This window comes from Lissotriton vulgaris, chromosome 6, assembly GCF_964263255.1.
Source record: "Lissotriton vulgaris chromosome 6, aLisVul1.2, whole genome shotgun sequence".
NCBI lineage: Eukaryota > Metazoa > Chordata > Amphibia > Caudata > Salamandridae > Lissotriton > Lissotriton vulgaris.
This window is the reverse complement of record NC_141694.1, coordinates 1,107,852,740-1,107,877,990: the sequence shown is the minus strand read 5'-3', so window position 1 is coordinate 1,107,877,990 and position 25,251 is coordinate 1,107,852,740. Positions and strand designations below refer to the sequence as shown.

General features: G+C 46.2%; 1 protein-coding gene across 2 annotated transcripts in view; it reads left to right on the top strand.

Annotated features, from left to right (window-relative positions):
- Window positions 1-25,251, top strand: part of MORN2 (MORN repeat containing 2) — a 226,449-nt gene that overhangs the window by 98,057 nt on the left and 103,141 nt on the right. For both annotated transcript variants that reach the window (XM_086927179.1, XM_086927180.1), the window contains exon 3: window positions 20,881-20,987. In XM_086927179.1, coding sequence (XP_086783305.1) covers window positions 20,881-20,987 — 107 coding nt within the window. The remainder of the gene's footprint in view (window positions 1-20,880; window positions 20,988-25,251) is intronic.

Below are 25,251 nucleotides of genomic sequence, written 5' to 3'. Positions count from 1 at the left end.
CACCCGAAACTGTGAAGGGGGTGGACGGCACAGTCCTTTCATCGGGCCCGGTGGTATATCACACCCTTTCACTGTTTATGGCGTTCGGGGTGGATCATCAAGAACATATCCAATTCGACCTGATCGACTCACCACAATTTCGTCTTATCCTGGGTATGCCATGGCTCACCCTGCATGATCCTTTTGTGAGCTGGTCATCCCGTACCCTCAGTATGAACTCTCTCTATTGTAAGGCACATTGTAGGAACCAGGAGTTCCTTCCTGTAGCTACTGAACCCTCACCAGCCACCTACTTGGCGAATGCATGCACCCTCAAGATGTTCTGTTGTGACACGGTTCTTCCTGCTGAATTCCTAGAGTACCACGCCTTATTTGACAAACAAAAGGCTGCCCAGTTACCACCCCATAGGGTCTATGATTGCCGTGTAGACCTGGTCCCGGGAGCGGATATTCCTTGCAGCAGGGTGTATGCACTGACGGAAAAGGAAACCCAATATTTGAAAACCTATATTGAGGACAACTTGGCAACCGGGTTTATCAGACACTCAAACTCCCCTGCTTCCTCGCCGATGTTTTTCATTGCCAAGAAGGACTGTGATGAGCTAAGACCCTGTATAGATTACCGCGCCATCAACAAGGTGACAATAGAGAACCGTTATCCCCTCCCCCTGATTCCAGTCCTGATGGATCAATTGAAGGGAGCACGTTACTTCACGAAGCTCGATCTCCGGGGAGCGTACCATCTTGTAAGAGTACAGAAAGGAGATGAGTGGAGGACCAAATTCGGTCTTTTTGAATATAGGGTAATGCCCTTTGGTCTCTGCAACGCCCCGGCCGCCTTTCAATTCTTCATGGACGAGGTACTAAGAGGGTGTCTGGAGTCTTACTGCGTTGTCTACATCGACGATATTTTGATTTATTCATCAACTATGTTAGATCATATCGCCCATGTGAAGACCGTGTTGAGAAAGCTCCAACAAAATTGTTGTACGCTAAATTGGAAAAGTGCCTTTTCCATGTCCAAGAAGTCGCCTTCTTGGGGTACATTATTGATGCCTAAGGGTTCAGGATGGACATGAGCAAGGTTGAAGCTATTCTTAACTGGAAGACTCCGCAGAACGTTAAGGCTGTGCAAAGTTTTCTTGGCTTTGCCAACTATTATCGGTGCTTTATTCAGGACTTTTCCAAGACCATACATCCCATCACAGCCCTCTTAAGAAAGAACGTACCCTTCATATGGGGAGCAGAAGCAGACATATCCTTTCGGCTCCTGAAGGAGAGGTTCACTCAAGCCCCCATTCTCAGACATCCAGATCCTCAGCTGCCATTCGTCCTAGAGACCGACGCATCCCAATTCGCCCTCGGAGGGGTCTTATCCCAACGACATCCCACCACAGGGCAGCTCCACCCGGTTGCCTACTATTCGAGGAAACTTACACCCTGTGAGATGAACTACACCATCACTGATAAAGAGCTCCTTGCCATCAAAAGAGCGCGTGAAGCGTGGCAACACTATCTCCTGGGGGCTCTACATACTGTTGAAATCATCACGGATCATCGGAACTTGTTGTTCCTAAAAACGGCTAAGGCCTTGACTCCACGGCAGCTTAGATGGACCTTGTTCTTCTCCGACTTCGACTTTGTGATCAAATTTAGACCTGGGTCACTTAATGGAAAAGTGGACGCTTTATCCCGTCTGGGAGAAGAGGAGACAGTTGAACCTGAGGAACCCCCTTATATCCTTAAGGAAGCAGAGTGTTCAACAACATCGATTGCCCTGATCACTTCTAAGGACTTTCTGGAAGATGTTAGAGTGGCACTATCTGATATTGATATCCCCTCCTGGATACAGGAGGCACCAGAACGCAGACACACAAAAGACGACCTGGCATATCATTATCATGCGTTGTATATACCCCTGACTGCGTTACAACAACAGGTGTTGAAGTGGGCACACGATTCTGTATTGGGAGGACACATGGGCATATACAAAACCACAGCTAACGTGGAGCGTTCCTTTTGGTGGAAGAGTGTACGAACTGATGTAAAGGAATATGTCAAGAACTGTGCGATTTGTGCCCAGGGCAAATCAGTCCACACTAAACCATCGGGCTTCCTCCATCCATTGCCCATCCCTCCTAAACCATGGCATACACTGTCTATGGATTTTATTGTGGAGATGCCTCCCTGCGTCACTCAGACGGTCATTTTGGTAGTAGTAGACCACCTCACAAAAATGGGACATTTTATATCATTACCTGGTCTACCAACGTCCGTGGAGTTGGCTACGGTATTCCTCCAACATATTGTGCGGGCGCATGGATTACCGAGTGTGCTGATAACTGATCACGGTACGCAATTCACATCCCACTTTTGGAAGGCTCTCTGTGCCATCTTGCAGATTGACGCGCCACTATCATCCAGCTACCATCCCCAGACAGATGGTAAAACCGAACGTCTGAATCAGACATTAGAACAATACCTCCGCTGTTTTACCTTGCAAAATGCCACGGATTGGACCACCCTTTTGTGGTTAGCGGAATTCGCATATAATAATGCTGTTCACACCGCTTTGGGGTGTTCTCCCTTCTTCTGCCTCTACGGTTTCCATCCGAACATGCTTCCATTCGACTGGCCTGCGGAATCCTTGGTTCCTACCATACATGTGCATCATGCTCATTTACGAGCCATCCTGATCGATGCTCGGAATTGTTTGGAGACCGCCCAAGCTGCTCACAAACTCTTTGCTGATCGGAAGAGGTCCGAGGAGCCAGCTTATAAAGTGGGGGACAAGGTGTGGCTTTCCACACGTAACTTACATCTGAAAGGGGTTAACAAACTGAAGCCTAAGTTTATCGGTCCATATGGGATTTGTGAAGTTGTGAATCCTGTAGCAATGAAGCTATCCCTGCCTGTTTCATGGTCTATCCATCCGGTGTTCCATGTGTCCCTCCTCTGGCCCTGTCCACTGAGTATGCGTTTGCCGGAGCGTCCTCAAGCTCTGGAGGTTGAGGGTCAGGAAGAGTATGAGGTTCAGAGGGTCCTGGATTCTCGTATGGTGCGTGGCAGGATCCAGTACCTGGTCGATTGGAAAGGGTATGGACCCGAGGATAGGACATGGGAACCCGTGGATCATTTGCATTGCCCGAAACTGGTTGCTCAATTCCACGAGCGGTGCCCTGGTAAGCCGGGTCGACCGCCGGGATGGCTGTCCTTGAGAGGGGGTACTGTCGCGATCTCTCTCGCCACCACAGCCAGAAGAAAGAGACGTCAAATAGAGCGTCCTCTCCGGACGGACTACATGACCCAGAGGGCAATGCGGCTTTGGAAGGCTGGAAAACGGACTGATCCTATATAGGCTCCTCCCTTGCAGCAGAAAGGTGCTTGACAATTGTTTTTTGCAGTCTTGGTGATGGCGGAAGGTGTTGTCCCCGCCGGATTTATTGCCTAGACGCCCAGCGCCGACGAAGAGCCTGCGAGGTCAGAGTTGTGTTTCACCGCGTCGACGAAGAGCCTGCGAGGTCAGAGTGTTCAAGCCCAGCGCCGACGAAGAGCCTGCGAGGTCAGAGTGTTCAAGCCCAGCGCCGTTGAAGAGCCTGCGAGGTCAGAGGAGAAGCTGTTTTCCTGCTGCAAGTCGCAAGTAATTGTAAGGAAGAACGGGCTCGTTCTTCTTTCTAAACCTTTTACTTTCTTAATTCCAAACCGCGCGGTGCACATCCTATGTTTCTTTATAGCACCAGAGTTTCCCGACTTGGAAAGTATTTATCCGTATTTTGTATACTTTCCCTTGATATATGGCCATCTTATCTGTTCCCAAGAAGTATTGAGGGCAAACCAGACGGGCAAGCAACGCCCGTAACAAAAAGTACCTTTCAGAGACGGAGGGTAGAAGAGTCTCTCTGGAACCAGCGGCACAGGGTCAGACTGATTTGCATATAGCCATGTCTGAACTGGGGTGGCAGAGTGGGCTAAAGAACGGTGATGGATTAAACCCAGATCTTTTGACTGGGTGAGAGTGTTTGATTGATTCAGATGCTCCGTTCATCACCACCCCCTTTTGTACCGCTTTTGGCCGCCATAAGTGTGGCAGGGTATGCTCAGACGTGAGTCCCTTGCTCACTTTGCCACTGGATTGAAGCAAGCCGGACTGAAGACGGCTGGAATGCCAGAAACCGGTCCTCGGAAGCTTGTTTCCGGTCCAGGGAAGACATGGCTTGGCAGTTCGGGCTGTACTGTTCCCATGAGGCACAGGGTCAGACTGATTTGCATATAGCCATGTCTGAACTGGGGTGGCAGAGTGGGCTAAAGAACGGTGATGGATTAAACCCAGATCTTTTGACTGGGTGAGAGTGTTTGATTTATTCAGATGCTCCGTCCATCACCACCCCCTTTTGTACCGCTTTTGGCCGCCATAAGTGTGGCAGGGTATGCTCAGACGTGAGTCCCTTGCTCACTTTGCCACTGGATTCAAGCAAGCCGGGCTGAAGACGGCTGGAATGCCAGAAACCGGTCCTCGGAAGCTTGTTTCCGGTCCAGGGAAGACATGGCTTGTCAGTTCGGGCTGGACTGTTCCCATGAGGCACAGGGTCAGACTGATTTGCATATAGCCAGGTCTGGACTGGGGTGGCAGAGTGGGCTAAAGAACGGTGATGGATTAAACCCAGATCTTTTGACTGAGTGAGGGTGTTTGATTGATTCAGATGCTCCGTCCATCACCACCCCCTTTTGTACCGCTTTTGGCCGCCATAAGTGTGGCAGGGTATGCTCATACGTGAGTCCCTTGCTCACTTTGCCACTGGATTCAAGCAAGCCCGGCTGAAGACGGCTGGAATGCCAGAAACCGGTCCTCGGAAGCTTGTTTCCGGTCCAGGGAAGAAGTGGCTTGGCAGTTCGGGCTGGACTGTTCCCATGAGGCACAGGGTCAGACTGATTTGCATATAGCCATGTCTGAACTGGGGTGGCAGAGTGGGCTAAAGAACGGTGATGGATTAAACTCAGATCTTTTGACTGGGTGAGAGTGTTTGATTGATTCAGATGCTCCGTCCATCACCACCACCTTTTGTACCGCTTTTAGAGACCGGGGGCGCCGGGTCCCTGCCTGACAGTGCCTGTGCTAAAGAGGGGGGGGGGGAAGGTCTACCACTGCAGCGCATGCGCGGGCCAGACAAAATTGTGAGTACTCCTTCATTCCACATGCGTAGTCTGAGTCTCACTCTCCGACACTGCTCCCTCTGCCTGTGCGCTGCCTGTCACTCTGCCGCAGCCCCGCTCCCACCCACCACGGCCCACTTCCATATACCATGCCCGATTCTGTCGGGCTTGTCCCGGCCGGTAGCGCGCAGTGCGCTCAGAAATTTAATCAGACAGTATGCCTTTGATAAAACATTCTCAAATGCATGAATTGATGTAGTGCGGTCGTCCATGGCTAGTGGGGCAACGCCCCAACGCCCCCAATGGACGCACCGCCACTGTATGTTTGAACTGACCCAATTTATGGGTTCTTTTAGCGTACCAGCAGTAGGTAGATAGATATATAGGCTTTAGGAACTTAAAGTGTAATAGGTATGGGAATATGTGTTTTTTTTTTTTTTTTTTAAACCTTTATTTTCAGATTGCACAGTACACAGCGTCTGCCTACAACCCAATTGGGCCGGCCGCTATGACAAGAGACATCTGGCTACCAGACAACAAGGCATTGCATGGAGACCATAAATAGCAACATATTGGTGCACCGGCTTCGAAATACAATAAAGAAAGGATCACCCAGGTTTTGTTTTTATAATTTTGATGAAAACAAACAACAAACATCACAAACACTCACATGGTAAGAGCAATACCTAGGGTTCGGTGTGGGGAGGAGGAGGAAGTCAGACTCTAAAGAATTTTGCGACTCATATCTAGGGGCAGGGGAATGGTGAAAAGGATCACAAAGAGGTTTTATTAGTCAGTCTTCAGGAACGTCAATTACGGGGATGAAGGAACATCAAGGGTATACTCGAGTGGAGGGGTGCAAATATCCCCATGGTACTCATTCCACTGTGACCAAATCCTGCCCCACTTCCTGGGACGGCCCGAGCCATATAGACCGTCTTCTCCCGAAACATGCACCAGTCCATGTTTTCCTTCCAGGCTGTTATCCCAGGCGGCCTATGAGAACCCCAGAGTTGCGCTATGTCCCTCTTGGCGACCATGTTGCCAAGAGTCACCCAGAAGGTCTGAGCGGCCGTGCAATCCGTAGGCTCCCAGACATTAAGCAGGCAACGACGAGCCTCAGGCAAAAGAGAGACCCCGGTGACACGCCCCATAAAGTCATGCACTCTGGACCAGAAAGTGGAAACCACCGGACATTCCCAGATGATGTGTAGAAAGGTGCCACTCATGCCACAACCACGCTTACACAACCTGTCAATCGAGCATCCCATTCGAACCAGACGCATACCAGTCATGTAAACTCGATGGAGGATCTTAAGTTGCACAAATCGAAGGCGAGCTGGAATAGCCACCTCTTTGGGGGAGGCGATTGCTATCTGCCAATCCTCGTCGTCTAATTCCAGGCCATCCGCGATCCAGGAGGCCTGAAGCCGCACAAAAAGATCAGCCCTGGTGTTGATGAGCTTTTTATAAATCAAGGAAATCGTACTGTCAGGCACGTGGCCATCCAGAACACGGTCCTCGAGCGGTGACGACTGGGGGATCTCCGTCCCAGGAGGGAACACAGAGATCAGAGCATGGCGCACCTGAAGATATCGAAAATACTCCCTGTCGTCAAGCTGGTACTCCACCTTAAGGGCATCAAAGGACTTAACTGTGCCCTTGGACCAGAGATCCTCCACCTTGCTAATACCGATCGTATCCCACTTATCAAACCCTTTCGACCGCCACAGGCTGCCCAACCTCTCAGAGTCATACAATGGAGTCATCCGCGTCATCTTATCACCCCAGCCCGTAGCCACAGTCGCATCTCTCCACGCACGCAGAGCACATTTTGTATGTCCGGTCAGAAGTCGGAGTGGCTCCTTTGAGTACAAAGCCCTGTTAAAGTTACCGCCCGGCAACAGGAATTTGTCCATTGCGAAGGCTGGGACGGGACCCGGGGAGTACGTTACATGGTTGACCGCGCTCAACTGAGAGGCCCAGTAATAGCGTTTCATGTCCGGAAGGGCTATGCCACCATCATACCATGGCAAAGTGAGTTTAGATAAGGAGATACGAGCCCGTCCGTCCCAAATCAATTGCCTCTGGAGCCCCTCAACCTCACGAAAATAACGAGAGGGAACAGGATCGAAAAAATTCTGCAGGGCGTATAAAAATCTAGGGAGGGACATCATTTTAAAAAGAGCCGCACGCCCCAGTGGGGACAAGGGCAAGCCGCGCCACCGCCGGACGTCCAGTTTGAGGCGCCGAAGAGGGACATATAAATTGCGGTCGTAACGTACAGAGGGGTCCAGGAAAATTCCCAGGTATTTGAACCCAGTCTCCGCCACCTGGATCGGGAATCTACGGGGCAGCGGAGGCAGCTCCCCCGCTATAACATAAATACATGATTTGTTCCAGTTGATGATGAGCCCTGAGTTCTTCCCAAAGGAGGTGAGGACATCAAAGAGCACGTTAAGGGACTTCTGAGGTGAAGTGAAATAAAGGAGAATATCGTCTGCGTATAGGGAGACGTGATCCTCGAGATCTGGGGCCCACCGGATCCCCTTAATCGAGGGCTCCCACCGGAGCCACGCCGCCAGCGGTTCCAGTGCCAAAGCGAAGAGGAGGGGGGAGAGCGGGCAACCCTGTCGGGTGCGACGCCCAAGCGGGAACGATCCAGAGACTCTGCCATTAACAACCACCTGGGCCAATGGACATTCATACAGGAGCCGCACCCACGCAATAAAGTTAGGACCAAAACCAAACTTCGAAAGGGCCGCCCACAAATAAGGCCACTCGATAGTGTCGAAGGCCATAGTGGCATCCAGCGAGGCCAAGATGGCGGGTTCGGTCAGCGTCCCAGCTCTTGCGAGAACTCGATGGAGTCTACGGAGATTAAGCGCCGTATTCCGATGAGGAATGAAACCGGACTGATCCGGATGGATCAGGTCGCAGATCACCGTTAGCAAGCGATTCGCTAGCACTTTAGCCAGGATCTTAGGTTCAGGTTGAGCAAAGAAATGGGGCGATAAGAAGTGCATTGGTCACAAGGCTTACCATCCTTGTAGATGACGACTATAGTGGCCAGACGCTGATCAAGGGGGAGGAGACCAGCCTCAAAGGCATCTACGAACATATTGCACAAGTGGGTCGCCATCTTATCAGGTCCTAGCTTGTAGAGCTCAATGGGTAAACCATTCGGCCCCATAGCCTTACCCGAACGAAGGGATCGTATAGCGATAGCAACCTCATCTACCGTTAAAGGGGCATCCAAAGCTGACCGATCCTCGTCCGACACACAGGGCAGCGCAATATCACGCAAAAGCAAGCAGGAGTCAGACTCGTCTCTATCACTCACCGATCGATATACCATCTGAAAATGGTCCACAAAGCATTCAACAATCTCACCCGGGTCAGTCACGCGTTCCCCAGTCACACGGGTGATCACTGGAACCACACAACTCATTCTCTCAGACTTATCCAACCACGCCAGTAGATTACTAGCCTTATCTCCCACATTATAGAGTCTGCCCAGTTGGTTCCTGTGCATTACCTTAGCAGCATCTGTCACCAGGGCCCTATAGTCAGCCTGTTTCAGAGCTAGGGAGTGCAAGATTGCAGGGGTATCGTCACCACCCAAGTCGCTCTCGAGCGAGGTAATCTCGGCCTCAAGGAGCAACAAGTTTTCCCTCTTGGCCTTCTTATCAGCAGCAATAAAGGACAGTGCATAACCCCGTACTACAGTCTTGAAGGCCTCCCACAAGGAAATAGGGGAAGAGACGGACCCCTCATTCTCATTGAAATAACAGTCAATAGCTTTGAGAAGTGCAGAACGGAGCTTGGGGTTCCTAAAATGCCAGGGATGAATAGGGGGAATCCTGCTCACACCAAAGTAACCCACCGAAACCTCAAGCATCAAGGGGGAATGATCAGAAATGCCCCTGGGAAGATGGCGAACCCCACGCACCAAGGGGGTATGGGCAGCCAACATCAGAAAATAGTCAATCCTCGAGAGGCTGCTGTGGGCTCCAGAGTGGAACGTGTATTGCGTCTGCGTGGGGTTCAACATCCGCCAAACATCCACCAACCCGAAAGTCTCAAGCAACTCAGGCAGCCACAGTTGAGACGCCGGCAAGACCCTGGGGGGTAGCCAGTCACACTCACCCGACACCACCGAATTGAAATCCCCGCCCAGTATAAGAATACCATCCGGAAGCCCTAAGAGAGTTCTTCCAAGATCAGCGTAGGTGGTAACCTGAAGCCCCGGAGGGATATAGACAGCAACAATTGTGAGCATCTTCCCCTCCCACCGTTCAGAAACAGCAGCATAGCGACCCCTATCGTCAAGGGCAACTTCATCAATTTCAAGGGGTAAAGAGGATCTAACCATTATGCCGACTCCTCTGGAGCCAGATGTGAACCCAGCGTGCGCTGCCAACCGATATCCTCGTCTATCAAGAGCCTTACAAGCGTTCCCTATTAAATGGGTCTCCTGTAGCAGGACTATATCAGGGGAATGACGTCTAATAAATTGAAGTACAACTCCACGTTTAATCTTATCACCCAGACCATTAACGTTCCAAGACAGCAGTTTCAAATGACCCCCCTGTCCCAGCACATCCCCCGAGCCCCACCCCCTCAAAACCCAAGAACACAAGGATAATAGCGAAAGAGATTATACCATGTGAGAAAAACATACACAAAAACAATAACACCCCCCCTCAACCCCCAACCAACAACCCGTTACAACACCCCCCACCCTGCACCCCTGCTGACTAAGAAGCCACCCCAAACTGCAGTGTGCCTGTCACCCCTTCATAAAACTCTACACAAAGAACCCTGGAGGAGGAAAAGAGAGACAGTCCCCACCCCGCACCACCCTCGGGCCTAAAGCAATAATAAGGAAATAGAAGCAAAACCTCAGCCGGTAAATGCGACCCAAAACCAGACACCGAGAACCAAAATGTCATTCCTGTGCCGATGCACCTCCGTCCGCGCCGCCGGGGCCTCCACTCCCAGTATCCATCTTAGGCAGCGAGTCCAACCAGTCGCCAACACTGTCTGGCCGATCAAAAAAGAAAGTGCGTTCTTGATACTCGATGCAAAGTCGAGCTGGAAACAGCATCGCATACTTAAGTCCCAAGTCCCTCAATCGACGTTTCACTCCCTGGAATCCCATCCGCTGCCGCTGCACTTGAGGAGTGAAATCAGGATAGATAGAGATAGAACTGTTCTCATATTTCAGTGGGCCATGTCTCCAAGAGGCCTGGAGGATAGCGTCCCTATCCCGAAAGTGGAAGAGCCTAGCGATAATAGGCCTCGGGGGAGCCCCCGGCTTGGTCTGTCCACCCGGGAAGCGGTACGCACGCTCGACCGCGAAAAACTTACTGAGGCCTGCGGGAGCAAGGTGAGCCACAATTAAGTCCTCCACTAGAAGGTCAACGCTAGTGTCACCACTGTTCTCAGGTACCCCGACTAAGTGAATGTTGTTACGTCGGGCCCTATTTTCGTACTCCTCCAGACGTCTAGCCATCAGATCGTGTGATGACCGCAGGTTGCCGATCTCCGACTGCGCGACCGCCATATCAGTGACAAGACTGGAGGCCTTAAGGTCCAAGGCTTTGACCCTCTCATTGGTCTTAGCCAAGTCCGCTCTTATGAGGGGTAACATCAACCGCCACCGTGTCTATCTTCGAGACAATGGCCTCATATTGGAGTCCCATATCCGTCTTGATCGCAGCGATGGCGCGCATGAGATCCTGGAGGGAGACCTCCGATGTCGCTGCCAGGTCCGTCTTCGGGTCCTCAAGACTACGGCCAGCAGCACTGGGGAAACCTTTCGGTTGTGTATAGCGGTCCATGACGTTGGACTGAACTGAACCCCCACGAGTCGGCACCTTTGTCTTGCGCTTCTCAATTTCAGGTTTAGTCGCCATATTGGAAGCCGCGCCCCGAAGGCCTCTCTGGACCTGGTGTGAATGGCAGTGATCTTTAGGTCGCCAAAGCAGTAATTCTGTCCAAAATCATAGCCAGTGATACCAGGGTTATGGCCGGAATGCACAGCGGGTCAGGCCACCGCAGTCCGGAATGAGAAGTACGTCCAGGACAGTCAATTAGAGACAGAAGGGAAACCGAAAGTGAAAGTGACAATGACACCGGTGGAGTAGATGTCCAGTGACCGCTGTTGTTGAATTGTGTCTCGGCCAGGCAGAGCAGCAGAGACCCCGGTCCCGTCCGGGGTTAGGCCAGAAAGTAAATGACGATGTAGAAATGGTTCCCGAAGTCCGATCTCGGCCCTGGAAAGTGTACCAGGATCAGCAGGAGTAGAACTTCAAAAGCCCATAGAGATAGTCAGGATATTGAAAGGATAGATGCAAGAGGGTGGCGCGGTCTCGGGAGCTCCCTGCTCACGCGACCATCTTGGATGCCCGCGTAGCTCCTCCTCGAATATGTGAATTTTAACTGTAAGTAGTGGGATGTGCACAGCCTGTATCTTAGTAAGATTAATCCGTGCTCCAGGAAATCTCCTCCTCTCAGGGAGTGTCAGACAATTCCAAGTGTAGCAGGACTATTGTACCATAATCCTCTCATCCCGGACACAAGTGGGGGCTGAAGCTTCAGCAAATCATATTCAAACTTGTCTGTTTAAATAATTTCAACATATGTTCCAAAATTTGGTTTTATTCCGCTTTTCCAAACAAATTTCTCATGTTTGTATCAACATGTTACTGTGGAAACTTTTTCATCAAATTTCAAATTTTCCAACTTTCAAATTTTCCAATGCATTTCGGTGCCCCATGCACCTTCATCAGGGAAATCTGAAACCATACAAATAAGGCATCTTATATACTGTACAATTCAAAATAATACATAACACTAGTGGTTACATGTGTATCACATAAAGTTCATCTCTAGCCCTGCAAGGTTTTTACCTCAACTTCCTTATATTAGTAAAACGTCAAGATGTAACATTCTTAGAAAGTTTCTACAATCAATGATATTGTGGTGGATACAAACGAACCGTTTAAATAAAGGTTACTACGCGCCAAATATCGCTATGCAGTTGATTGACGGGTTGGTGTAACTATCGTACTAATTCAATGCCGCTGTTCGGCTTGCATCAAAGATTCATAAACTCAATGCCTTCAACCCTCCTCACGATTTAAATGTTATTTAGGTGCGAATAAATAAGCGCCTAGCTATTCAAACATTCACTTGACCCGCCGGTCCTTAACTTCGATTCGGTTGCTCTCACCCCTGCAAGTAACATGGGCTTCTCAGTTACGGAAGCCTAGAGAGGCCTCATTTTAGCGCAATGCCTTAATCTGCGCATGCGCATTACCTTACTTGTCGATTGGGCTATTTTTTGACTATGCCATAGTCAAAAATTATTTATTCGCACCTAAATAACATTTAACTCATGAGGAGGGTTGAAGGCATTGAATTTATGAATCTTTTGATGCAAGCCGAACAGCGGCATTGAATTAGTACGATAGTAACACCAACCCGTCAATCAACTGCATAGCGATATTTGGTGCGTAGTAACCTTTATTTAAACGGTTCGTTTGTATCCACCACAATATCATTGATTGTAGAAACTTTCTAATAAATGTTACATCTTGACGTTTTACTAATATAAGGAGTTGAGGTAAAAACCTTTCAGGGCTAGAGATGAACTTTATGTGATACACATGTAACCACCAGTGTTATGTATTATTTTGAATTGTACAGTATATAAAGATGCCTTATTTGTATGGTTTCAGATTTCCTGATGAAGGTGCATGGGGCACCGAAATGCATTGGAAAATTTGAAAGTTGGAAAATTTGAAATTTGATGAAAAAGTTTCCACAGTAACGTGATAAAAACATGAGAAATTTGTTTGGAAAAGTGGAATAAAACTAAATTTTGGAACATATGTTGAAATTATTTAAACAGACAAGTTTGAATATGGTTTTGCTGAAGCTTCAGCCCCCACTTGTGCCCGGGATGAGAGGATTATGGTACAATAGTCCTGCTACACTTGGAATATGTGAATTTTACCACGGGGCACGAGTGGCTGTTTTGGGCTTGTGCTCCGCTGCAGTAATGTTTTTTGAGCACAGACCTGTGCTTGCGCAAGCTTTTCTTCGCTTGCGCAGCAGGGATCACGTGTTGTCTCCTGAGGGCGCATCAGAAACAGGATTGTTCCTCGGAGGCTTCTTTAATGGCGAGCGTGATGATGTCACGCATGCGCACGTGATGACGTTGCTTCAGAGACATTTTGAAAAAGTTAAGTCTCTGCATTGGATTCAATTGGATTGAAGATAACAATGGCCATTTTGGAAAAGGATGTGACAATATTTATCCAAGCCCAACTTTCAAAACAGCTGTTTCTTAGCATTTTGACAGCCGGCAGCTTAGGAAGGACAGCTGTAGTGCGGGAAGTTGAAAAGAAAGAAAATAAGGTGAATCTATTGAGTTTAGCAGAAGTGACTTTTATGTAGTAGGATAGGATATATTGTTTAATTTATAACTTTCATCACTAGACATGGAAGCGAAAAACATTACCGTTTCTGTAAGTGACGGGGAACGATGAATCTTGGTCCTCACCCAAAAAAAACTTAGGTCTCAGTCCCATAATCTTTCTTGGTCTTGGATATCTAAAAATCTAAATAGCCATAAGCCGGGCAAGGAAAACAAGCTTCCCTTTTAGCAGATCTTTAAGTATTGCATCATGGAATTTAGCTGGGAAAGGCCCTGGAAAACTAGCACTGATCTTAGAAAACTCACCGTCAATTGTGACTTTGCAAGAAACATGGGCATTAGCATCCTTTGACCACTACATTATATTTGATCTCCCAACGGAGGCAGTGAGAAGGGCCCACGCAGAAGGAGGCCTTGCAATTTTACTGAAGGAAGATCAATTTTGGGATCAGGAAGTAGTTAATATGTGTCTGCCAAATATCCAATGTATGAAGATTAAGTATAAGAAAAAGACTGCTGACTCCAAGCACAATTTCCTTATCTTAATGTTTATATCCCCCGGGGGCTGCGAATGACCATCTAATGATCAAAGTTTTTCCCAAAATTGATTCTGTTATAGATTCCAAAGGATTTCCTTCTTACTGATAACGGGGGACTTCAGTGGAAAAATTCCTGATACTTTATTGTCTGAATGGAGCACTTACGCATATGAGGATATGGTGTCAATTCCATCACCGTTATTCCCTTCAGAGATCAAGGCTGACAAAAGAGGGAAAATGCTAGTCACCTCGGTGACGGCCTTAAATGGGCTTATACTAAACGGAAGGACGGAAGGGGACATTCCCGCAGCTTATACCAGAAAGGGACCATCTAGTACATCCATTCTTGACTATGTAATCTGCAGTCTGGATCTCCATGGGATGATGCAAACCCTGACCGTTTAAACCACAAAAGTAAGAAACCATACAATTCTGTTATTGACAACTGAGATCCCATTACAACCCTCTGATACATGGTCTCTGTCACAACAAAATTCAACCATAGAAATCCACTTCAAGAACGGGCGAATAAAGTAGAACTCCAAATCAATTTCTTAAATATTGACTTGCGGAAGTACTGTCCCGACCCGATAGCAGCTTATGAGAACACAATTGCCTAGATAGTGGTCCCATTGACCGCCCGCACAGCTAGGTGCGGAATGCGTAAGGGTCAATTAGCCCCAAACCATCCAGAAAGCGTAGCCTCTAAGTTAAACAAATTGATTAGACTGCATTTTTTTTAATATTCTGTAGCCGGACAGAAAGGGATTGTAAAGGAGAAAACATTGGCGTGCACAAATTGACAAAAACTGAGTGGACATTCAAATAGCAGTGAACCAAAAAAACAGTAAGGAGTTGTGGAGGATTGTAGCAGAAGCAACAGGCATACGGAAAGCTAGTAACTCCTCTCCAGTTTCACCATCGGAGTGGGGAAAATATCTCCTCGAGCTCTGTAAACCAAATCTTTATGGCCTGGCAAATTGAATACAACCTGGGTACAGAAAAGAGAAAAAGTTTCCTGATATGATAGCGCCATCGGCAAAAGAAATAGCACTATGCGTAAAGGCAGCAAGATCAACTGCAGCAATAGGCCCAGATAAAATCCCCATTAAAGTTCTTTAAAGCAACCCTGAAGACTGGAGTAAGTTTCTGGCTCCGGTATTCTCCCACTGTCTTTCCACTGGGAGAATTCCAAAATCATGGCAAGGGAGCATCGTGGTGCCCATCTTGATAAAAGATTCCCGACTACTCCCCAATAACTATCAACAGATAGCCCTCCTGGATGCTACAGGGAAGATCTTTGCTAAATGCGTGCTGGAACATCTGCAAGATTGGTCATTTTCTACAGGAGCAATACCAATGACTCAGGCTGGCTTTCGACCAAAGCACTCTGTGACAGATTACATCACAGTCTTGCAAACAGTCATAGACAAATATGTAGGAATGAAGAAGCAAACAGTTTATTTTGTCTTTGTTGATTTTACCACTGCCTTTGACCGTGTAGATAGGCTAACTCTATGGAAAGAGCTAGGGATGCTTGGAATACTAAAAGACCTGCTCACCATAATCATGGCATTACAAATTTGCAACACGGTGCAAAGTTCAGCTGGGGGTTGAATAAGGGCTGACAGGGCCTATTGCTACGAGGAATGGCCTAAAGCAAATGTACGCTGACAATGTAGTAATAATGGATCTTACACCGGTAGGTTTACAAAGAAATCTTAATGCTCTAGATAAGTATGCTAAAGACAATTATCTTACACCAAATACCGCTAAAACTAAAGTCCTCACCTTTAGAGGTAGAAAGCACTACCTTTACTATAACTGGACATAAGATAGGAAACCTCTAGAGGTTGTTAAATAATATGTTTACTTGTGGAGAATTTTCACCCAGACCTTACAAAATTCGCCCCACCTTGGAAATATCAGCCTAAAAGCTGAAGCCCTCATTGGCGGACTACTAAGATTCTACTACTCCTCAGGCAACAGATATTTTGCTCCTATGCTTGAGGTCTACAGCTCAAAGATACCACCAATTTTACTATATGCTCTGGAATATATCCTGATTAAGGCATGGCACCGACTAAATATAAAAGAAGGGACTCTACTATGTAAATTGCTAAGAGTCAAGTAGTCAGTCCCCGTCCAAGCAATTCGCCTGGAGCTATCCATAGACAGCGTGTTTGCAAAAGCTATAATAAACATACTCCGCCGGGCCTATAAGCTTTTACATGCAAACCAAGGACCATAAGGCATATGCTGAAATTGGAGACTTTTAAAGACGATGCATCTTACCATACTTTTAATAAGAACTTAAATATTGCACTAACCCAGTCTGGTTGCACAATTGCACTATTGAAATCTATGACTCCCTCACATCTGAAGCTCTATCTAAAGAACCTGACCTCAAAATTAAGCTGTGAGTTAGACTTAGACCACTGCTCTCGGCTAAAACATAATGCACACTTTGCAGACAGTCAACAATATAAAACTCCACAATGGTACATAAGTTTAGAGCGCATGGTCAGGTGTACCATAATTTTGATGAGGCAAGGGATCCTTCCCCTAAGACCGTGACTTTTAAATGGGACAAATCGGATAATTCCACAGAAATTTTTTATTTATGTAATGGAGGATGGCAGGATTTCGTACATGTGTTATTAATCTGTCCAAAGTCGATTCTGGTAGAGGCCCAAATAAATAACCTAAGGGTTATTTATTTGGTGAAGGTTGTAGGGAAGTAAGTGTCCACCTTCACCAGTTTAGACAAGGCTCAAACCTCTCTGAGAAGAGTGTTTGGCAGAAGTGTTTTTCATCAGGTCCCAGCAAGGGGACGTTTCCCTGGACGCTCTTCCACAACGTTCCAATCCCAATACCAGGGTCGTGGTAAATTCAGAGGTTTTCAATCCAGCATGTGTATGTATCACCATAGGGAAAGAAATAGCAGGACACGCCATTCGAGACGAAGAGCACAGTTTGCTCAAGGATTTCAGTGTAAGTATGAAGGTTCCTTTTGGTTCTTCCCCCAAAAAAGGTAGGGGGAAAATTAAGGTGTTTTGTGAACAATTGGGAGGATTTTAACAAAAGATCTGTGGTTTATTCTCGTAGTTCAAGGGTATATTTTATAATTCGGAAAGGATGCAAGGCAGATAGGGGAGCCAAGGCGCTTAGTCTTTCAAGAGGAGCAACAGAATTTAGTGGTAGAGGTGCAGGAAATGTTACAAAAAGGACCTATAGAGAGAGTGTGCAAGGAAGATCAGGGTTTTGTGAGCACAATCTTTTTGGTCAGAAAGAAGGACAAGGATTTAAGGCCTGTGATAAATTTGAGAAAGTTGAATCAGTTTCTTGTTTACAGATATTTCAAAATGGAGGGGATCCATCTATTGAGGGATATTTTGCAGGAGAAAGATTGGTTGGTAAAATTGGATCTCAAGGATGCATATTTTACAATTCCGATAGTGAGGGAGGGTCTCGGGTTTCTACATTTCAGGTGGTTAGGGGTTCTTTATCAGTTTGCATGCCATCCATTTGGATTGGCATTGGCACCTTGGTGTTTTACCAAGCTTTTGAGACCTTTGGCGAAATTTCTCGAGGAGAAAGGTATAAGGATGATCATGGTCTTAGCAGGAGACTTCAGAGCATATAAATGGTTTGGAAATTAAGGCAGGTCTTTTTGCTCTGCAGAGTTTTGGAAAAAAGTTGAGGAGCGTCAATGTTTTGATGAAGATGGGCAATGTCTCAGCGATTTGGTATATATACCGCTTGGGAGGAAGCTGGTCGAGGAATTTGACTACGGTTGCAAAGCAGATTTGGGATTATTGTCTCGAACAAAAGATTGGGTTTCAAGCAGAGTATTTCCCAGGTCAGAACAATTTGGTGGCAGATTGGAATTCCATACATCTGAAAGATTACAGTGATTGGAAGCCAAACGTACACATATTTCAGAGGTTATGTCAGATTTGAGGTTTTCTGGAGTTGGATCTGTCTGCATCAAGGCTATCATTCCAGTTGAGCTGGAATTACAGTTGGAGACCGGAACCTCTAGCAGAGGTGGATGCGTTTCAGCAGGATTGGAGGTAGGTGCAGGGGTATGCATTTCCACCTTTTCCAGTGATTCCGAGAGTATTGTTGATGGCGTGGAGGCAGAGATGTCAAGTAATTTTTGTGATGCCTTTTGGGGCGGGACAGGCTTTGTTTCCAGGGCTATTGGAATTGGCAATAGAGGAACCCTTTTAATTTCCAGAGTCAGAGGATGTTCTTTTAGGGCCGTAAGGGATTTTACATTATTTGGTCTTGGGGGTAGCTTTGAGCCTTCTTGTTTGGAAGATTTCAGGGGAGGGGTGCAAATTGCATGACTTTCGCAGCAGGCTTAAGGGTCACTCAGGGAGTCTTGGGCACAAGGGACAAGGAAGACATATGTTGGTGCTTAGAAAAAATGGTAATTGGACGGGCGGTGCCACCATTTCACAGATGCTGACCGCTCAGCCAGGCAATCGGAACGATTGGCGGGCAGTCTTTGTGTCTGCCACAGTCGCGGTCACAGTCCGCCCCCCCCCTCCCTGCCCCCCCCCACCATCCTAATTTGGCGGGGGAAAATTGCTGTCCAACGGTGGAGGGTCCGCCACCGCACAGCTGGCGGTGGCAGGCCTTCCGCCATCGTAATCAACCCCTATGCCTTCTATATTCTACCCAAAGTTTGATGACCATCCTAAATTGCGTGTTGTGGGATGTATGAGAGAATATGAGAATAGAATGGAGGATTACAGAAGGGATGGATATAATCAGTTGTTGATTTCCTATGTAAAGCCTTTCAGGCCAATAATTTCGGCAACTATTGCCCGTTTGATAAGGTCTTGCATGTTTGAAGCTGGTATTGATCTGGAGAGGTATGGAGCACATTCAGTGAGAGGTGCTATGGCAAGTAATGTGTTAACATCTAGTGGATAGTTAGAGGAGATTTTGCATGCAGCTGACTGGTCAAATGCTGATGTATTTGCGAGGTATTAATTGAAGCCTGTGGAACATGGATTGTGTGTGGTTTTAACACAGCTTTGAACATGCACAATGCTAGCCGCCTGTCTTGACATGGAATGTAGATTCTCCAAGTAGGTGAAGAGAGAATCTGGATTTCATTAAACCCACGGAAGCTAGCACTATCTCTCCCTCCCAGGTGAGTATTTGGCGGCGAGCGTAATAAGTAGGAATATTGTGATCTGGAGAGAATGTGATTTGGAGAATATGATGTTAAAAGAACATTTTATATTTTTTCATTTGTTGTTTTATTATAGACTCCCAATAGAAAAGGAGGAAAAGAAGAGGAGAATAATTTGTTCATTCGTGAAGAAAATGTTTTGAGTCATGGGACTGGAGCAGCCTAAAAGAGGAAAATGGCTGCTGTGATGGGAGTTATATAGGCTTAGGGACATTCTAGTTCTGGAATCTTTGATGTTGGTGATGTTTGCTTTAAAGTGCTGCTTGGAGCTGGTAATAAAAGATATGTTTGCATAATGCTAGCCTCCGTGTTTTTAATGAAATCCAGATTCTCTCTTTACCTACCTACTTGGAGAATCTACAATCTTGCATGTTGGGGACATCCTGACACAGTGGTGCTCACCTCTCATGTAATGCTTGCACTGACATAATTTTTATTTTATGTTGTGGGGATACCTAACATGATGTCTCCCAGCCCTAGTTAGTATAATGCTTGCATTGGCATAATATTGGTAATTCTTGGTATTATATGACCTTAGCACTGGTACTGTCCAAAGCCTCATCCTGTGGTTTGACGCAGGTGGATTTGCATTTATATGTTTATGAGTTATCCCATTGATCTAGCCATGCCACTGAATCACTTTTTAACCATTCACTCAGTCATTAACATACCCATTGATCCATCTATTCAAATGCTCGCTAATTATCCATGCTCGGACTCCTTCATTCATCCTTGCACTCATCCACGCATTAACTCATTCTCCATTCACCACCTGTCCCATGCACAAACTCGAACTTTTTTTAGTAGTGGATTCTAAAATGAGCCTTCTACCTCATGACATTCTAGAGAGCATTCTTTTCACTTTAGTGGTGTGGAATGAGCAAGGTTAATTTGCAGCAAGTCCTTGAATTTTTCAATGTGAATGAATTCTGTTAAATCTCTGCTATTCATGGCCTTAGCAATGCACATTGACAAAAGCAAAAGATGTGGGTTCTTACTGAAACTTCCTCATCATTCTTTAGTGATTTTAGGCACTAATCATGCACTTTCTCTGTTACTCAGCCTTGTACGCGTACATCCATTCATCCACTCATTTGCTCATTCTTGCATTCACTCACTTGCCCATCCACAATACCTTACACACAAACTCACTAACCAGTGAAGAGCCACATTCATTTATATTTCTGGCCTACTGGCTTGTTTGCACAGTTTACTTGCTGTACTGGAAGGATTCTAGTCTGCTTCCCGACAAGTAGCTTATTTGCACTTCTAGTGCTATTTACTCTCTGACAACTGCTTCTTCTGTAGCTCAGTATGACACCTTAATATTAGTATATTTAATTCCAAATTATGCCAGCTCTAAAACCTAAAACATTATATGCATTTTAACCATCGCCTTTTGTATATGGTCAGTATTTTTCAATTTGATTGTATTTTCTCAACATTTTGTTAAAATACTGAGAAACCCTGGGTGTTTGTTAGTTGAAGAACGTGAATTCTCAGGCCTAATATTCTTCATTTTATTGTAGAAGGTGAATGTACACGAACTCCATCTGGAGCATTGGAGAGAAATGGAAGAGGAATTCATATAACCCCAAATGGAATTATATATGAAGGAACCTGGAGAGATGACCGGGTAATGCATATGATTGGTTCTGAAATCTGTTCAGAATAGAAGAGTGTCTTTTTTATTTACTTGCTACCACCAGTGCCCTTCTCAAAACACTTGTGTAATACAAGCAAATTCTGCAGTTAACAATACTATAAACAAAATGTATATTAAATGTATTGCAAACTGTACATCTTGTGTGGTTCACCCATTTGTTTAGGTAGGCTGTATTTGCTACCATATTTTTACTCTGGATACTGCAAGACTGCTAGACAGCTCCTAATGTATGTTTTTTGATCCATAAACATGGTGACAAATTGCCTAAATTAATTTGACATCTGGCTTTTTGGTAAGCCGGCAGTACAGGAGCGCAGAAATTGTACCAGTGACATGAAAGTGAAATGTCACATGTGGGTTGCAGTTTCACTTGCATTATTCAGTTGAGTAACTAAACATAGAGTGCTCCTGCAACCCTTACTGGCTACAGGCAAAGCTGGATCAGATTCAGGGTTTAAAATAAAACCTTTTAATGTATATAAAATCCTACTCAACCATAGTAATTCAGCGTAAGCATACCTTGGAGGCCAAATGGCGAGACATGCAAATTTGAGCCTGGATGTATGTGTAATAAAGGGACTCAAACGTGCCATTTAATGCATAGAATGAAGCAGCGTTATTGTTTGGATAAGACTTGCTTTAAGTAAAAACTCATATTTTCATAAAGTGGCTTAGGCAAAGACTGGATAATCCATCTTCGATGTAATCTGCTATTTACTAAAAATCAAATTGACCCTTTTTACACATGGTCTGGGGCTGCACGGCGCTACGGCATTTTTGGTCGGGTGTATTGTCCTGCCTGGGGCGTGTACTGGGCTGGGACCTCCCAGCAGATCCCCGCCTAATTCTCCTCCACAGTACTGATGATATAGGGGGGAACCTATACAAAAGAAACCTGCTCTTTTTAGCTCTGACATTGGCCAAGCGCGACATAGCCCAACAGTGGAAGTCCTCTTCTCCCCCTGGGGTGGCGGCTTGGAAATCTGCCTTAGATAAATGTATGTCTGCCGAGGTGGCGGTTTTTCAGGCTCAAGGTTGCCCGCAAAAGCACAGGAAGATCTGGACTGCATGGGCTAAATACAGAGGCATGATCTTTCTATTTTTCCCACGTCTACGAATCAGGATCTCATAGACAGGCTTACCATTTAATAACTTTCCAACCTATATTGAGGATTGGCCGGTGCGGAAATACGCCTGTATGTTTTTACGCCTGTATATTGTTTCAAGCGGGTAGTGCTGTGCAGGGGAGGCGGGAGGTGGGGTTGTTGATTTGAATGTTTTATTGATCCTCGAAGGCTACCCTCATCAGTGGCTTATGTACCATTGATCCGTGCTCTGTCCAGACATTGCCTGTTGGGGGCACACCCTGTTGGATGTAAAATTTCAATACAATCTATTGTCAAAAAAAAAATCAAACTAACTGAGGAACTTGGATTTTTGGTATATATTTCCCAAATTTGTATCAAAATTGTCTATTGTTGCTCGAGCCTGAACGGCCACCCAACTTAATAAGCCAGGTTTTCAACGTTTGCAGTAACTGTAATTAAATTCCACAGCCTTAAGAAGAAGTGTGAATGGCTCCTATCAGAGACCATCTGGAGCACAATAGCCATTCTGAGGCTGCCGCGTGCTGAAAGACTCCTCTCCACAGAAGGAGGTTAGGTACATAAAGATCCGGAGGTGAATACTTTACACCAAAGAGCCAAACAAAGGACCCGGAAGGAACTCTAATTGTACTATGTTTATACTTAAATAGGACAGTGGTCTGTTCGTGAGTTTGTTTCTGCCACTCCAGTAGGTATCCTGAGTATGTTTTTCCACTGTTTGGAACAGAGAGGTACCTCATTTCATTGGGACATCCTTTTTACAGACTAGAGGAGCTCAGACAGCTCAGCTGACTGTTTTTAATCCTTGAAAACAACAGCAATGTGGCTTTCTTGAATTGTTTTGCAGTAAAGGTACATTCTGTAAAAGAAGCATGAGCCGAGTGTGGGAGTTCCTTAGGTTAGGCTTTTCACCCATCACCAGTGACCAGACAATCACTACTACTAATGGAAAAGGCTCCCACTTCAGAGACTGGGGTAGAAAACTGGACTTGGAAGCAGGCCAGAAAAAGGAGATTCCTGCTGCTGTCTAGGAGAAAATTGAGATGTTGAATCTTTCTAACCCATGGCCCAAGTCACTGGCTGATCAGACCAGCTCTTCTTCTGTGCTGCAAAGCCTAAGAAGCGCATCTTTGCTTTAGAATCAATAGACCATCTGGGACTCGTACTTGGTTGCGTTCTGGTTAGGGAGTGGTTACTCCTACATCCCACTCCTTGCTGTACCGTCGCATCCTAGAAGCTGACCTTAGAAGTCTGCAAGCTTTTAGAGTGCAGCTGTCCAATGAGCATCTCTCTCTGGGAAATGTAGGAGCAAAAAGAAACAGGAGGGATTTTCTTGCATTTTCGTGGCACAACATGAGTGTAGAAATTGAGCGCTTCTGCCACGGATGCCCATTGTACCAGAGGAGCAGTATTTCTGGAGTGGCAGTGCAAATAAACACATCCATGCTTCTATTGCCAACAGTAGGAGGAGGGGTGCCTGGTTAACAGGGTCTGAAGAGTCTCAGCCTTCTAGAAATATTTTGAACCCTGGAAGAGTGCTTTTCCCTCCTTTGCACACACTCAACGGCTGCTGGAGAGAGGAGTCCAGCTGCCCAGCCCAGACCCCAGTTACTGCAGATGAGCACCTCCTTCCCACACGTCTGCAAGAAAGGAAGCCCATTTCATTGAGAAGCAGTGGCATGATTTACTTTGCTGAAGCCAAGAGGAGGCGAGAAGGGTGAGGTATTCAAGCTGTAGTGTTCATCATATATGTTTTGTCACTGCCATATGCCGGTATGGGACTGCTTAGTTGACACAGGTGCTGTGCAAGTTAAGGTTACCATTTGGGCTATCAATGTGGAGACCCTTCTGCTATTATTTCACTGCTATTCTGGAACAACTTAATTTATTGTATGCACGTTTCACAGAAAATGTAACACGCTTCCAAGTGGGCTTATTTAATGTGGACCCCCTTTAGCCAATTGTGGCTTGTATGCAAATAGCACTTTGCATGCTGATATGTCTGAGCCTTACAATGATAAAAACAAAATGCAATATGCTTTAAGAACATTAGCCAGGATGGGTTCACATGGCATGGTGTTACTTGGCGATACAAAAGGGGATGAGTGTTTGATTTGCTCAAACGCTCCGTCCATCATCCTCTTTTGTTTCGCTTGGTTCGCCCTAAGTTGGCAGGGTATGCTCAGATGTGAGTCCTTTGCTCACTTTGCCACTGGATTCAAGATAGCCTGGCTGATGAGGATTATGAATCCGAAACCGGTCCTAGGATGCTTGTTTCCGGTCCAGGGAAGACATGTCTTGGCAGTTCGGGCTGGACTGTTCCCATGAGGCACAGGGTCAGACTGATTTGCATATGGCCATGTCTGAACTGGGGTGGCAGAATGAGCTAAAGAATGGTGATGGATTAAACCCAGATCAGTTGACTGGGGGTGAGTGTTTGATTTGCTCAAACGCTCCGTCCATCATCCCCTTTTGTTTCGCATGGTGTTACTTGGCAACAATGGGTGTTCATGACTAACCCAAAAGACTACACAATTAGGTTATTGGTAAACCTAGTTTCCTCGAGAGATAATTTAGTTATCTAATTAACACTAAACAGGCTGAATATGTAACTAATACGGGCTCGAATAAGTGCAGAGGATTTGCAGGTAGGCAATTTTGCCTCCTTGATTAAACCAATCTGTTATCACTTACATATGCCTATAATTACTCTTGTTGTAGTCTATCTGTCTATTTATTATTCATAAGGTGCAGCATATGCCAACGCTTCTTGACTCATAAAGGTCTCATAAAGGAGAAGAATATTAAACAAAGTTACTAAGGATTGTTGGCGCACTCCTAATTTACACATAAATGATCTGCACACAGCTACTTCGAATGCCGTCCACGTTCCAACTCTTGAGCCCCAGGATGTGGATGTTTATATTGAATCAAGAAGTGGGGATTTCTCAATTACAGCCATTAAAGAAACACTTGTAAATATAACTGATGGAGCAGTTGGTGTTTCAGGGCACGCCACTGTAAGTAGACCCAGGCCTAACCACTGCTTAAGTATATTATCCTGGAACTTAGTCGGGATACATTCTAAATTACTAGATCCCGAATGGTGTATGTCCATGGTAACATTG